Below are 15,596 nucleotides of genomic sequence, written 5' to 3'. Positions count from 1 at the left end.
TTGGGGGCCGACCACAGATGGCTCATGTGTGGGATGGGCAGGGGCCACACTGTCAAATCTGTTAAAGAACAGGTTAACTTCGTTGGCCCTGTCCGTACTGCCTTCCGCTCCTCTGTTGCTAGTTTGCCGGAACTCAGTGATGGTCCTCATCCCCCTCCAGACCTCTCTCATGTTGTTCTGCTGGAGTTTCCACTCAAGCTTCCTCCTGTACCTGTCTTTAGCCTCCCTGATCCTGGCTTTCAGGTCACTCTGTATTGCCCTCATCTCCTCCCTATTTCATCTCTAAACGCTCTCTTTTTAGCGTTCAGGATGTCCTTAATGTCCTTGAGATGAGAGCAGCACCAAAATTCTCAAGAAGCTCATCACCTTCCAGGACAAATCCACTGCTTGATTGGAACTCCATTAACCACTACTCTGTCCATCGTAGACATTCAGTCATAGCATCTGCAAAATGCAGTGCAATTGCTTTCAGACGACTCTGACTACATCTGTCAAACCTGTGATTTATACCATCAATTAAGAGCACTGTAGCAGTCCTTGAAAATATTACAGGTTGTAGGTCATCTGCATAAGTTTTCTGAAATTTTGATGTACAGAAGGATCTTGGGTGTAAGTCCATAGCCCTCTGAAAAGTGGAAAAGTAAGTAGATAAGGTAATTTAAAACGCATATGGCATGCTTACATTCGTTGGTCGGATCATGGAGTACAAGCATTGAGAAAATATGATGCAGCTCTATATAACTTTAGTTAGGTATTTTAGGTATTGTGTGCTGCTCTGGCATGTGCAGAAGAGGTACAGCAGGATGCTGCCTAGATTCCACAGCATTAGCCGTAATGAGAGATTGGACAAACTTGGAACATTGGAGACCAGAAGAATATCAAATTATCAGAAACATAGAAAGGAAAGAAAGTCGAAGTCTTGTTCCTAAGATGGAAATGTCAAGTACTGGATGGCATACGTTAAGTTGAGAGGGGAAAGTTCAAAGGAGATTTATGAGGCCAGATTTTAATTTTTTTGTTTTTATGCAGAATGGTAGGTGCCTGGAATGTGCTGCTGGGGTGGTGGTAGCAGATATCACAGCAATGTTTAAGAGGCATTTAGACAGGTGCATGGGTAAGCAGAGAATAGAGGACTACAGACTACATGCAGGCAGATGGGATTAGATAGATTGTTGCCATGGTCAGACAAACATGATGGGTTGAATGGCCTATTTCTATACTGTACTGCCATTTCCATCTGTCTAGGCCAGCGTTTAAATTCTCCAAACACCGGGTTGTTTCTTCACACTACAACCTGAGCCCTGCGTTCTGGGCCTGGACCCCGCCGCCCAGCCCACGTTCCGGCCCATACTCGACCTTTGCAAATCAGCTCAGTGCTTAGATTGATCCAACCTTGCTCTTGGTTTAGTTGGATGGGCTCCAAATCTCCTCCACTCTGATGCCTTTTTGATTCGCTCAGTCCAACTCCATCTTTGACTCCAAATTTATCTCAGACATGCCTCAACCTCACTTTGACCACTTCTTCTCAAACATGCCATGCTCTGACTTTGCATTGCACCTGCACGCTTCGAACCTTGGGTCAGCCTCATCTTTGCTTGTCTCTTTATTGTTTGCAGTGATATTTTCTCACAATGTACCACAGAAGAAGTGTTATTAATAAAATATTTAATCCAATTTCTTGGTTTATGAACCACCAGTAAGCTGTCACCTAACTTCAGTAGTGCCATCTTAAACCAATCTTAAACAGTACATATTTAGAAGTTAACAACAGGTATTCTGCAGATGCTGGAAATTCAAGCAACACACATCAAAGTTGCTGGTGAACGCAGCAGGCCAGGCAGCATCTATAGGAAGAGGCGCAGTCGACGTTTCAGGCCGAGACCCTTCGTCAGGACTAACTGACGGAAGAGTGAGTAAGGGATTTGAAAGCTGGAGGGGGAGGGGGAGATGCAAAATGATAGGAGAAGACAGGAGGGGAGAGGGATGGAGCCAAGAACTGGACAGGTGATAGGCAAAAGGGATATGAGAGGATCATGGGACAGGAGGTCCGGGAAGAAAGACCGGTGGGGGGGGAACCCAGAGGATGGGCAAGGGGTATGTTCAGAGGGACAGAGGGAGAAAAAGGAGAGTGAGAGAAAGAATGTGTGTATAAAAATAAGTAACAGATGGGGTACGAGGGGGAGGTGGGGTATTAGCGGGAGTTAGAGAAGTCAATGTTCATGCCATCAGGTTGGAGGCTACACAGACGGAATATAAGGTGTTGTTCCTCCAACCTGAGTGTGGCTTCATCTTTACAGTAGAGGAGGCCGTGGATAGACATGTCAGAATGGGAATGGGATGTGGAATTAAAATGTGTGGCCACTGGGAGATCCTGCTTTCTCTGGCGGACAGAGCATAGGTGTTCAGCAAAGTGGTCTCCCAGTCTGCGTCGGGTCTCGCCAATATATAATAGGCCACATCAGAAGCACCTGGCCGACCTATTGTCTCAGCTTGCTCCTGCCCCACCGAACTCATTTCTGCATACCTCGACACGGTTTTATCCCCCCTTGTTCAATCCCTTCCTACCTATGTTCGTGACACTTCTCACGCTCTTAAAATTTTCGATGATTTTAAGTTCCCTGGCCCCCACCACTTTATCTTCACCATGGATGTCCAGTCCCTATGTACTTCCATCCCCCATCAGGAAGGTCTCAAAGCTCTACGTTTCTTTTTGGATTCCAGACCTAATCAGTTCCCCTCTACCACCACTCTGCTCCGTCTAGCGGAATTAGGCCTTACTCTTAATAATTTCTCCTTTGGCTCCACCCACTTCCTCCAAACTAAAGGTGTAGCTATGGGCACCCGTATGGGTCCTAGCTATGCCTGCCTTTTTGTTGGCTTTGTGGAACAATCTATGTTCCGTGCCTATTCTGGTATCTGTCCCCCACTTTTCCTTCGCTACATCGACGACTGCATTGGCGCTGCTTCCTGTACACATGCTGAGCTCGTTGACTTTATTAACTTTGCCTCCAACTTTCACCCTGCCCTCAAGTTTACCTGGTCCATTTCCAACACCTCCCTCCCCTTTCTAGATCTTTCTGTCTCTGTCTCTGGAGACAGCTTATCCATTGATGTCTACTATAAGCCTACTGATTCTCACAGCTATCTGGACTATTCCTCTTCTCACCTTGTCTCTTGCAAAAACACCATCCCCTTCTTGCAATTCCTCCGTCTCCACCGCATCTGCTCTCAGGATGAGGCTTTTCATTCTAGGACGAGGGAGATGTCCTCCTTTTTTAAAGAAAGCGGCTTCCCTTCCTCCACTATCAACTCTGCTCTCAAACGCATCTCCCCCATTTCACGTACATCTGCTCTCACTCCATACTCCCGCCACCCCACTAGGAATAGGGTTCCCCTGGTCCTCACCTATCACCCCACCAGCCTCCGGATCCAACATATTATTCTCCGTAACTTCCGCCACCTCCAACGGGATCCCACCACTAAGCACATCTTTCCCTCCCCCCATCTCTCTGCTTTCCGCAGGGATCGCTCCCTACGCGACTCCCTTGTCCATTCATTCCCCCCCCATCCCTCCCCACTGATCTCCCTCCTGGCACTTATCCGTGTAAGCGGAACAAGTGCTACACATGCCCTTACACTTCCTCCCTTGCCACCATTCAGGGCCCCAAACAGTCCTTCCAGGTGAGGCGTCACTTCACCTGTGAGTCGGCTGGGGTGATATACTGCGTCCGGTGCTCCCGATGTGGCCTTTTACATATTGGCGACACCCGACGCAGACTGGGAGACCGCTTTGCTGAACACCTATGCTCTGTCCGCCAGAGAAAGCAGGATCTCCCAGTGGCCACACATTTTAATTCCATGTCCCATTCCCATTTTGACATGTCTATCCACGGCCTCCTCTACTGTAAAGATGAAGCCACACTCAGGTTGGAGGAACAACACCTTATATTCTGTCTGGGTAGCCTCCAACCTGATGGCATGAACATCGACTTCTCTAACTTCCGCTAATGCCCCACCTCCCCCTCGTACCCCATCTGTTACTTATTTTTATACACACATTCTTTCTCTCACTCTCCTTTTTCTCCCTCTGTCCCTCTGAATATACCCCTTGCCCATCCTCTGGGTCCCCTCCCCCCGTCTTTCTTCCCGGACCTCCTGTCCCATGATCCTCTCGTATCCCTTTTACCAATCACCTGTCCAGCTCTTGGCTCCATCCCTACCCCTCCTGTCTTCTCCTATCATTTTGGATCTCCCCCTCCTCCTCCAACTTTCAAATTTCTTACTCACTCTTCCTTCAGTTAGTCCTGACGGATGGTCTCGGCCTGAAACGTCGACTGCACCTCTTCCTACAGATGCTGCCTGGCCTGCTGCGTTCACCAGTAACTTTGATGTGTGTTGCTCATATTTAGAAGTTTGCTGGAATTGTGGTGACATTCCAAATCTCCTTAAACTCTGAATGAAATATAGCCTCTGGTGTGTCTCCTACATAAATGCATCAATATGTTGGGCTCAGGATAGATATTCAAAGATGCTGGTACCTAGAAACTTGAAACTGCTCACCCTTTCCACTCAAACAACAGGAATTCTGCAGATGCTGGAAATTCAAGCAACACACATAAAAGTTGCTGGTGAACGCAGCAGACCAGACAGCATCTCTAGGAAGAGGTACAGTCGACGTTTCAGGCTGAGACCCTTCGTCAGGACACCCTTTGCACTGCTGACTCCTTGATGAGAACTGATGTACGTTCTCCCAAGATCCCTTTTGTCAATTCCACAATCAGTTCTTTTGTCTTACTGATGACCAGTGCAAGATTACTGCTGTGTTACTACTCAGCCAGCCAATCTATTTCACTTCTCTCTGCCTCCTTGTCACCCCCTGAGGTTCTGCTGACAACAGTTGTTGTATTTGTGAATTTAGTAGATTGTGATTGAGCTGTGGCTAGCCACACATTCGTGAGTGTAGAGAGAGTAGAACAGCAGGCTAAACACACATCAGGGAGATGCACTTGTGTTGACTGTTAGTGAAAAGGAAATTGCTATTTCCAATCTACAATGACTGTGTTCTCCCCATGAGAAAGTCAAGGGTCCAGTTGCAGAGAGTGGTACGTTAGTCAACTTTTGAAGCTTGTTGATTAGTACTAAGGAGATGGTGGTGTTGAACACTGAACTGTATACATCAAAATACATCAGCTTAATGCAGATATTATTGTTGTTGAGATGGTCCAAGGCTGAGCAGAGTCATTGAGGTTGCAGCTATTGTAGATCTATTGTGGCGGTAGGCAAATTGCAGCCAGTCCAGCTCATTGTTTAGGCACAGATTAATTCTAACCATGATGAACCTCTCCATACACTTCATTACAGAAGATGTGAGAGCTACTGGGTGATGGTCGCTGAGGTGTGAGGGTAGAAATCTGGACATTTTTACACTACATTCGAAGACTAGGTATATGTATATTCCAAAGTGTATCAACATTGAAATTAAGTACATTTGCACCTCATCCCTGGATATCTAATTAAAGAGAACGATATTAACACTAATACACAGGATCAAAATAAGCTGCAGAGAGTTGTAAAGTTCGTCAGCTCCATCATGTGCACTAGCCTTCATAGTATTCAGGACATCTTTAAGGAGCAATGCCTCAAAAAAGTGGCATCCATCATTAAGAACCCCTATTACCCAGGATATGTCCTGTCTCATTGTTATTGTCAGAAAGGAGGTACAGAAGCCTGAATGTACACAGCTTCTTCCCCTTTGCCATCAGATTTCTGAATGGGCATTGAACCCATGAATACTACATCACTACTTTGTTATTTCTATTTTTGCACTACCTATTTAACCATTTAAGATATATATACTTACTGTAATTCATGTTTTTTCTATTATTACGTATTGCATTGCATTGCTGCTTCTGCAAAGACAACAAATTTCATGACATATGCTGGTGATATTAAACCTGATTTTGATAACTCATAGAAAAATAGAAGCTGTATGGCTCTGAAACACACTAACTAGCAAAGAACATAAAATCAGACTATTAGAGTTTAATACATAGATAGGGTTCCAAATAAATACTGCTCTTTGAGAGACTGAAGCTGGAGAAATATTTACGGGAACAAGCAAATACCACAGAAATTAAACATATTTTGCATCAGTCTTAACTCTACATTATGCTACAAATATCTATTGCTACTGAATGAAGCTGGGGAGGAATTTTACTAGAGAATTGGTGTTAAGCTAATTTATGGGGCTGAGGCTGCGTAGTCCACTGCTGCAGATATCTTGCATCCTAGGATCCCAAAAGTGGTCACTGAGACAGCAGATTCATTAGTTATAATCCTCCAAAAAATTCTTAGCTTCTGGAGAAAATTGGTACTGCCTACATGACGCCACTGTTCAAAAAGCAAGCGAGGCAAAATGTGGGTAACTGTAAGTTGATGAGCCCAATGTCTACTATTTGAAAAATATGAGAATTTATTTTTAGGGAATGCATCAGCACCAGATTTTGAAAACTGAAATTGAATCAAGCAAAGTCAACACAATATCATAAAGGATAAAGTGTGTCTGAAATTTATTTGCGTTCTTAATTGGAATAAAAGTTTAAGATTCAAGTTTCAAAATTCAAAATTGTTTAATGCCTTTTCCAGTACACAAGTATAAAGGACAGCAAAATAATTACTAATCCGGATCCAATCTAGCACAAACAAATGCAATAAAATAAAGAGCAAAATAATAAAAGAAACACAATAAATATAAATACTTAAATTAGTTTCTATACATTGATTGTATGTACATATAGTGATGGTACATCCAGGTAAATAAGTTGATTGACAGGTAATGATAAAGTGGGGGGCTGTGGTGGATGTGTTCATGACAGTGGTGTTGATCAGTCTTACTGCTCGGGGAACTGATTTTGAGTCTGGTGGTCCTAGCATGGATACTGCATAGCCCTAATGGGAGTGGCACAAACAGTCCATGAGCAAGGTGGTTGGGAGCCTTCATGATATTGCAGACCTTTTTCTGGCATCTTTAATTAAATGAGAACCAGCATATCAGCATATTTGGAATTTCAGAAGACTTTTGACAAGGTGCCCTATAAAAGATTAAATCAGAAATGTTGGAAATAACATGTACTGTATATACACAGATAGAAAGCTGGCTAAGAGGTAAGAAACAACAAATAGGAATAAGGTATTCTCTCCACAGACGCTGCACAATCTGTTGAGTTCTTCCAATATTTTCTCTTTAAATATAAGTTTCAGATACAACATAAACGCCCATCATTAAATCAGACTGATGGAAGTGAAAGTACCAAGATGGTGTCTAGCCTTTTCCAGTGGAAGTTAACACAGTACCTCTGGGTGTCCTGCTGCAGGTTTCATCTGCTCCCCACCAGCTGAAGCAGTCTGCCCACGGCAGAGGGGATTGGAAGGAGGCAAACAGGTAGAACAGGCTGTAGGCAATGATGCAGCAATAGGAAATGTCAATAAATGAAATTACAAGAACCATTGTGATCCCAATGCCTAAAGATAAATGAGGAAAAAGGAGTTTAGAGTATAATCTAATTAAAATACTGCACATTCCCACACAAAGGCTGTTGAGTAGGTTGCAATAAAATAATATTTATTTTCCTGGTAGAGACCTGCTCAACAACTGTAATTGGCACACCATACATTCAACCTCTCTTTCATCAACTACAAAACCCATTAAGTTACTTGACCAGGCTATTCCAATTGCATCTCATGTCTTTGACTTCTACCACCAGGATCAATGTGATGAACAAGAATGTGGAAACACCATCACCAGCAGATTTCCCCCAAGTTGCACACCATCCTCCCATGGATATCTGCTATCATTGCTTCAACATTACCAAGTCTAACTCCTGAAATTCATTATCCAACAACACGTAGGACTACTTTCACAGGAAGGCTTGTAATCATTCAATGGGTGTCTCTCCACCTGCTTCCCAAGAGCAATCAGGGATAGGGAAGTATGGATTGAGTGCTGATTGCCACTAAGCACCTATTGAAAGAGGACCTTAAAAGCAAATTACTGGAAGAAATACTCATGACAGTTGTACCATGCTTCATGTACTTTGAAGCATGTAAGCTGCCCAGCCAGACATTGTAATGTAGCAGTATCTCCTTAAATAGTTAAAAACGTAGAGCTGTATTCTGACTAGCAGTGCAGTGAGTGTGGAGTTTGTACATTCTCCACACCTCTGTGGGTTTCCTCCAGATACTCCAGTTACTAACCACTTCTCAAAAATGAATGGAATGATAGATTAAACATCAAATGCAGCGTATACAGCCTGTAAAACCTTCAATCAAAATCTATGTCCATGCTCTTAGTGGGACATCCCCAGGAGACCTTGTTGAAAGTTTCATTCTTAGGATACGGCAGTGACTAGGATGGTGGGATGTGGGGAAGGCAGTGTCAAAGTCCAGCATTTTGGAGGGAGTGGATCAAGAGCTGACATTTTAATGTTGGGAATGTAAAGATAGAGACTGGCACTGGAGCTGGGACAATTAAGACTGGAGACTTGATATGTACCATTGGATGGTGTGCAGCATGACTAATTACCTTGGACATTTTTTTTGTGATTGCATGACTCTGTTGGACATTGGTAACATCAAATATTATAAGTCCAGTTCACTGGTTCATTGACAGAGAATGATGCCAGGGGAGCTGTGTTGCCATGGTTGTAACAAGGACTAGGCCCTCACCGCGAGGTTGCGCGTTGAAATCACCCAGGGGAGGGGACACCAAGGTGAGGAGAGAGAGTAGGAGCCACTGGGTTTGTGCTAGAATCTGTACTGGGTTGAAATTGGCCCTCCCATCAGTGCTGCCCTCCAGTGTTCACTCAATGGAAAATCAAACTGGACCAGGGCAACTTACTATCAATCTGTAATCATGGCACTCAGGGCCTTCTGCTATATTGTGTGTTTGTCTTTCTGAAACTGGAACTATAGACTATCTGTGCTCTATGCTATGTACAATGTGCTGTGTGTTGGTATTGTGCTCTGCACCTTGGCCCCAAGAAACACTATTTCATTTGGCTATATTCCTGTAGAGTTGAATGATACATAATCTTGAACTTGAATTTGATGTGATAGCAGATGGTGGGACTTGAACCAGCAGAATCAATGACAATAGTGTGATTAAAGTCCAGGATTTGGGCAAACCTGGAGCCCAGAACTGGCCTGGAGACTAGATTTTTTTATTTTTGGTAGAGGAAATATGAAGGATGAAGACAATTGATTAATTTATCTATCATGCAGTCTGTTCCTTACAATTGCCCAGGAGGATTGCTTGTGAATGATACACAAATATGCAAAATGTACAAATGTGACCTGGGTCTAGAAGCTTTCAAGAAAGTGTTTTTCTAAATGAATTTCCATCAAAGAATTTTTTGGTGCATTTCCTCATTAGTATAAATAATTTGTAGATGATCAAAGGGAGATATGATGAACTGAATACCTGTCAAGTATGTTAGTGAGATATGGCATTGGAAGGTCTGTTCGTTAATCCTGACTATTTGTTTGACAAATGTAGAGTTCATGCTACCAGCTCCTGCTGGATTGACTCTAGGCTTATTGGAATTCACATACCTTTGAATGTGAGACAGAAGATTTCCAATACAAGAATCTCTCACTTTAGCTCCTCCACCAAGAACGCAAGTAATGCTTGTAAAGAGCTGTGTTCACACTACTACACTGCACAATTCAATATATATACCCAGATTAATTGAAGTTATGGAACTCCTGGCAAGACCTTTACAAACTACGACAGGTGAGTAGGCCAACATAAATCACTGTGGACAAACTTAGCTGGTGAAAGACACAAATGCTAATAAAAATACTTCATAATTATCCTAAGCTCAATTGTTTCAGGAATTGCTTGGCACTTTGGTTCTCTATTCCACTCACTCTCTGTGCTTTCAGACTACAGTCTCCTGCATTGTTACAATGAGGTCCAAAGCAATCTTGAAGGACAACACTTCATCTTTCACCCGCAGCCGACTGGACTTGGATTAAATTCTACAATTTCAGTTACCTGTCTGTATCAGTTGTCATCCATTATATTGCTCAGCTTGCTTGTTGTTTCTACCTCTTTTGTCCCCTTTCCCCCCCCCGGGAATGGAAGGCATGTCCAGTGTGACCTACTGGACACATTTCCCTATTTCACAATTCCTCCATTACTTTTTATCTAAGCTCTTTCTTACCTTCTAACTGTTCCCATTCACTCTTTGACAAGATGTCCTTGTTCACAGTTTATCTCATGATGACCAAAGTTTTAACCTATCACTTTCCCTGCAGCAGATATCTGTGGTAAGCACAAGGTTGTGATTGTGGGAGATTTTAATTTTCCACACATAGACTGGGAAACCCATACTGTAAAAGGGCTGGATGGTTTGGAGTTTGTAAAATGTGTGCAGGATAATTTTTTGCAGCAATGCATAGAGGTACCAACTAGAGAAGGGGCAGTGTTGGATCTCCTGTTAGGGAATGAGATAGGGCAGGTGACGGAGGTTTGTGCTGGAGAGCACTTCGGGTCCAGTGATCACAATGCCATTAGTTTCAACATAATTATGGAAAAGGATAGGTCTGGACCCAGGGTTGAGATTTTTGATTGGAGAAAGGCTAACTTTGAGGAGATGCGAAAGGATTTAGAAGGAGTAGATTGGAACAATTTGTTTTATAGGAAGGATGTAATAGAGAAATGGAGGTAATTAAAAGGTGAAATTTTGAGGGTACAGAATCTTTAAGTTCCTGTCAGGTTGAAAGGAAAGGTTAAAAGTTTGAGAGAGCCATGGTTTTCAAGGGTTATTGGAAACTTGGTTCAGAAAAAGAGAGATATCGACAATTAATATAGGCCGCGTGGAGTAATTGAGGTGCTTGAGGAATATAAAGAATGTAAAAAGAATCTTAAGAAAGAAATTAGAAAAGCTAAAAGAAGATATGAGATTGCTTTGGCAAGTAAGGTGAAAATAAATCCCAAGGGTTTCTACCATTATATTAATAGCAAAAGGATAGTGAGGGATAAAATTGGTCCCTTCAAGAATCGGAGTAGACAACTATGTGTGGTCCCAAAAGAGATGGGGGAGATTTTGAACAATTTATTTTCTTCGGTATTCACTAAGGAGAAGGATATTGAATTGTGTAAGACAAGAGAAACAGATAGGGAAGTTATGGAAATTATGATGATTAAAGAAGAGCAGGTACTGGCGCTTTTAAGGAATATAAAAGTGGATAAGTCTCCGGGTCCTGACAGGATATTCCCTAGGAACTTGAGGGAAGTTAGTGTGGAAATAGCAAGGGCTCTGACAGAAATATTTCAAATGTCATTAGAAACGGGGATGGCATATTGCTCATGTTGTTCCATTGTTTAAAAAGAGTTCTAAGAGTAAACATAGCAGTTACCGGCCTGTGAGCTTGACGTCAGTGGTGGGGAAATTGATGGAAAGTATGCTTAGAGATGGTATATATAATTATCTGGATAGGCAGGGTCTGATTAGGAACAGTCAACATGGATTTGTGCGTGGAAAGTCGTGTTTGACAAATCTTATTGAATTTTTTGAAGAGGTTACTAGGAAAGTTGACGAGGGTAAAGCAGTGGATGTTGTCTACATGGACTTCAGTAAGGCCTTTGACAAGGTTCCACACGGAAGGTTGATTAGGAAGGTTCAATCGATAGGTACTAATATTGAAGTAGTAAAATGAATTCAGCAGTGGCTGGATGGGAGACACCAGAGAGTAGCGGTGGATAAATGTTTGTCAAATTGGAGGCCGGTGACTAGTGGTGTGCCTCAGGGATCTCTACTGGGTCCAATGTTGTTTGTCATATACATTAGTGATCTGTATGATGGGGTGGTAAATTGGATTAGTAAGTATGCAGATGATACTAAGATAGGTGGAGTTGTGGATAATGAAGTAGGTTTTCAAAGCTTGCAGAGAGATTTAGGCCAGTTAGAAGAGTGGGCTGAAAGATGGCAGATGGAGTTTAAGAAGGTGGAATCTCATGTGGATAGGGTGGTGAAGAAAGCTTTTGGTATGCTGGCCTTTATAAGTCAGAGCAATGAGTATAGGAGTTGGGATGTAATGTTAAAATTGTACAAGGCATTGGTAAGGCCAAATTTGGAGTATTGTGTACAGTTCTGGTCACCGAATTATAGGAAAGATGTCAGTAAAAGAGAGAGAGTACAGAGAAGATTTACTAGAATGTTACCTGGGTTTCATCACCTAAGTTACAGAGAAAGGTTGAACAACTTGGGTCTTTATTCTTTGGAGCATAGAAGATTAGGGGGGACTTGATAGAGGTATTTAAAATTATAAGGGGATAGATAGAGTTGACATGGATAGGCTTTTTCCATTGAGAGTAGGGGAGATTCAAACAAGAGGACATGAGTTGAGAGTTAAAGGGCAAAAGTTTAGGGGTAACATGAGGGGGAACTTCTTTACTCAGAGAGTGGTAGCTGTGTGGAACGAGCTTCCAGCAGACGTGGTTGAAGGAGGTTCAATATTGTCATTTAAAGTTAAATTGGATAGCTATATGGACAGGAAAGGAATGGAGGGTCATGGGCTGAGTGCAGGTCAGTGGGACTAGGTGAGAGTAAGTGTTCGGCACAGACTAGAAGGGCCGAGATGTCTTGTTTCTGTGCTGTAATTGTTATATGGTTATATGGTTAACAGCTTCTTCCTGTTTCTAAAAAGGATCTCTTTGACCTGAGAAGTTAGCTGTGTTTCTCTTCCCATAGATGTGGGTATGATGTGGCTAAACCTGTTGAATATTTGCAGATTTTTCTGTTTTTAATTTAGATTTCTCACATCTGCAGTGTTTTATTTATATTAATTAGTACAAAATGGCTTGCCATTCCTCTTTTACATAATTCTGCTTTTGTAAAAATCTAATAGATCTTCGACTGTGAACAGTGAACCAACAAGATCATTTCAGCTCTGCAAACTAAAATGAAAAAAAAAGCACATTGGTATGATTTAAACACTATTACTCACTCAAATTGTAACTAAACTGTAGAGTTAAATAAACATTAACCTTGAAGCATTGGCACGACTCTCCATATTGTAACAGGTCCAAGGCTGGCAAACTGCCCAAAAGACGTGTCCAGAAAAAACATCGGCATTCCAATAAGTGCCAGCATGAGCATGTAGGGAATAAGAAAGACTCCTAGAAAATATAGGAAAGAGTTTTACTGGAGACTAAGACCAAGTACCACCAATATGAAGGTCAATTTGAACTCCTTCATTTCTGGAAGGTTAACATTATGAGCAAATCTCTGAAGTGTGCTGTATGTCTATAACCATTCACATCTGATGATCATTACCTCAGATATTTATTTATCATTCCTGTGTTTCCTCTCAGTCCTGTAAGATTTAGTGTTCCCTACAGCACATGTGAAAAATTCATTTTTCAGCTTCATTTCTGAATCTGTAGTTGTGAATAACATGAATAGAGTCATCTCCATTTTGCAAAGTCACCAAATTAAAATCTTAGTTCCCAAATCTGACACAGCCCAGATAAACCAAAGAAAATACAGCTTACTCCTGGATTCCAAAGAGGTTCCATAGGTCAATTGTGTCTCTAAGGCAAAAAATATTTTTCAAAAATATGGTAACTATACTTTCACAATATTGTAATGAATGACACCAGAAACACATAAACCTTGTAAGAAAGTAAATTACTATAATTGGGGAAGGAGAGAGTTGAAGGGGGAGAAGGCGAAGGAATTGAGTTCTGACATTCAAAGAAAGAACATATGTACATAAATTGGACTTTTAAATTTAGTAATATTATGGGAGCTCACTCAAATATAGAGGTGTTGAAATTCAAGTAGTTGTAACCAGTTGATGGCCTGTATCCCACAATGAATATGCTTGATGTGCTGAGTTTATTCATTATGGCAATGTTCACATATAATTAATCATCAGTTGTACACAATGGAAGATCCACTCATTTCTAACAATAAATTATCATGTATTTTGGATCATCCCCATAAATTATACATATTATAATTTAAACCTTATAGAATATCTTGATCTTTCCTGATGGAAGAAATGCTCAAAACTGTTAGTTACCCAGTGCAATAAAGATTCTGTCATACAATAAATTTAGTATCACTATATTTATAAAACAATGGCTCTTTACCCATATTTCTATTTTGCCCTCCTACATATCTTATTCTCTAGAGTACCTCCTCCATTCCTGTACGCCAGGTAAGGGAATCTCCAGACATTGCCAAGTCCCACAGCACAGCCGATCACAGAGAGCAGGTATTCAGTCTTCGAAGACCAGTAGCCTCGCTCCACGTTTTCGTCACTCTCATTTACATGTCCATCTATGGCAACCTGGGGGAAGAAAGGAAATTGAATGAAATTAATCTTTGTTAGATCAAAATTCAAACATGAAGTTCACTACAGAAGCATTAAGCTATTTTCCATTGAGCACCAGAGAAGTTTGGAAACATCCTGAGCTCCTTCAGGTGATCTTGCAGATTACTGTGCAGAGATCCTCAGATTATTAGCAGATTTCTGGACTCTCCACAAGTATTTTTTGATAAAAAGACTTACTGAATTCTTTGAAAATTGACTAAGATGGTCAGTCTGTGATAACGCATAAGCAACTGCTTTTTCAGTTTTCATCTTTAACTAATGATGAATAATTCTTCTATCCACTTCAAGATTAATTCCCAAAGGATTCTTGCATTCAAGCTGCTGTAATCTTTTTGTTTTGGGCTAACACAATCCACTCTAGCGAATAACACTTCCAAAGTCAGAAGTCAGGACCATATTTAAGCTCCAGCACTCTGTTTATGATTTACCGCAAACTAAGGTCTTTTGAGTTCTTTTGTTACTGATTAATCAGATACAACTGTAGTTTTTTTCCATTGAAATATTTATATTAGTTTCATCTAGCTTTCATTTACAGGTTTGACACTGGTATTGGTAAATGAACCACCAGCAAGAGCGTCAGCTCCAGCCAAAATATCACGCAAGGCAGAGCGCTGCTTGCTTGGTTCACAAATATGAAAATACTTCTGGAAAATTATTTCCTGGAGTTTAAATAACTCTGTCCATCTCAAAATAAAATACATGACAAAAAAGATGGCGCCAGTGAAAAACAATTTCACAGGCAACTATTTCCAGATAGAAAATATTTTAAATTACTTAATTTTTTTCTGCACGATCTGCTTGTCCTTTTTGTAATGTTTGTGTTACAGAAGCTGTTGGTGCCTGTGACGTTCTGTTTGGATCTCAGTCAAGGGATCCAGCATGATACCATGCCTGGAGAGACACCTCAAGGAGGTCAGAACAAGAACCCGAAAAAGACCGAGAACACAAGCTGGCTCACGGAAAAAAAACAACGAAGGAACACAGGGTCATGAACAACTTTATCTCCAAGCCACAAGGAAGATTGTAGCATCGAGGGGAAGGCTATCGGACCTCATCAATGATCACTCCCAATGGGGCCAGAGGGTCAGTGATCGCTCCAAACAGGGTCAGAGGGTCAGTGATCATCCAAACGAGGCCAGAGGGTCAGCGATAACTCCCAATGGGGCTTGAGGGTCAGTAATCACTCCCAA

The 15,596-nt window shown here is 41.7% G+C and overlaps 1 protein-coding gene across 3 annotated transcripts in view; it reads right to left on the bottom strand.

Moving 5' to 3' along the window:
- The window catches only part of LOC134352895 (sodium- and chloride-dependent neutral and basic amino acid transporter B(0+)-like), a 91,760-nt gene extending 76,965 nt beyond the window's left edge, over positions 1–14,795 (bottom strand). Inside the window, exons 1-4 of one of the 3 annotated variants that reach the window (XM_063060477.1) lie at positions 14,584–14,795; positions 14,208–14,361; positions 13,052–13,183; positions 7,354–7,521 (exon numbers count right to left, since the gene is read on the bottom strand). In XM_063060477.1, coding sequence (XP_062916547.1) covers positions 7,354–7,521; positions 13,052–13,183; positions 14,208–14,361; positions 14,584–14,655 — 526 coding nt within the window. In that variant the 5' untranslated portion in view covers positions 14,656–14,795. Of the gene's footprint in view, positions 1–7,353; positions 7,522–10,223; positions 12,962–13,011; positions 13,186–14,207; positions 14,362–14,583 lie in introns of those variants that run through there. The other 2 variants (XM_063060479.1, XM_063060478.1) reach the window with 2 other exon arrangements.
- Positions 14,796–15,596: the final 801 nt, after the last annotated feature.

The sequence above is a fragment of the Mobula hypostoma genome, chromosome 10 (assembly GCF_963921235.1).
Source record: "Mobula hypostoma chromosome 10, sMobHyp1.1, whole genome shotgun sequence".
Taxonomy (NCBI): Eukaryota; Metazoa; Chordata; class Chondrichthyes; order Myliobatiformes; family Myliobatidae; genus Mobula; species Mobula hypostoma.
This window is presented reverse-complemented; position numbering and strand designations above follow the sequence as displayed.